We start from the raw sequence: 671 nt of genomic DNA, 5'->3' as shown, positions 1-671 counted from the left end.
TCTTACCTGTATATAATATATCCTATCAGCAGTACCACCTGGATAACCATGAATGTGATAAACATGCCAGTTGAGACACAGCTGACTGTAGGGCACCCGCCTGCAGGCCCAGAAGTCAATCGCTGGTTGGCTGTACCGAGATCACGCTGTGGAAAAAACATACTGTGTTAAAAGCTTTACTATGTTAATACCCATACTATGTTAACTGGGACACACAATGATGCAAAATATTCATCAATTATCATGAGGTATAACTGTTCAAAAGTGACTATATTGCTTACTACCACAGACCATATCCTAAAAAGAAGACAATGAAGAACCATTGCCACTTGTAAGTTATGGGAAATAATGCCAAAAACAATCGTTAATACTCAAATAAATTTCAACCAACAGGTAAGACTTACCTTTACAATATTGAGACCTTCCTTCATCTCATTGAGAGTAACATGCAGATCATAACCAACTGGCTGGACAGAGCCCTGAGGCTTCTGACTGTTAGTTAATAACTGGTTGCTCTTTTGGTGAATATCATTCACGAAGTTCCTGCAAAAAAGTACATCCCATGAATAGTGATCTGATGACAATCTTTACTGAACTTGTATAAAACAAGTTGTATAAAATATAACCTCTGACTTACTCCACTTTTTCATGCCAGTGATGGCTATCCTTGT

The 671-nt window shown here is 38.0% G+C and overlaps 1 protein-coding gene across 1 annotated transcript in view; it reads right to left on the bottom strand.

Moving 5' to 3' along the window:
• LOC119591912 (protein ERGIC-53-like) overlaps positions 1-671 on the bottom strand; it is a gene marked incomplete in the record, with an annotated part of 12371 nt that overhangs the window by 1861 nt on the left and 9839 nt on the right. Inside the window, 2 exon segments of the mRNA XM_037940666.1 lie at positions 7-146; positions 405-543. Coding sequence (XP_037796594.1) covers positions 7-146; positions 405-543 — 279 coding nt within the window.

Source organism: Penaeus monodon, chromosome 29 (genome assembly GCF_015228065.2).
Source record: "Penaeus monodon isolate SGIC_2016 chromosome 29, NSTDA_Pmon_1, whole genome shotgun sequence".
Classification (NCBI taxonomy): domain Eukaryota; kingdom Metazoa; phylum Arthropoda; class Malacostraca; order Decapoda; family Penaeidae; genus Penaeus; species Penaeus monodon.
Note: the sequence above shows the minus strand (reverse complement) of the source record. Positions and strands in the feature narration are given on the sequence as shown.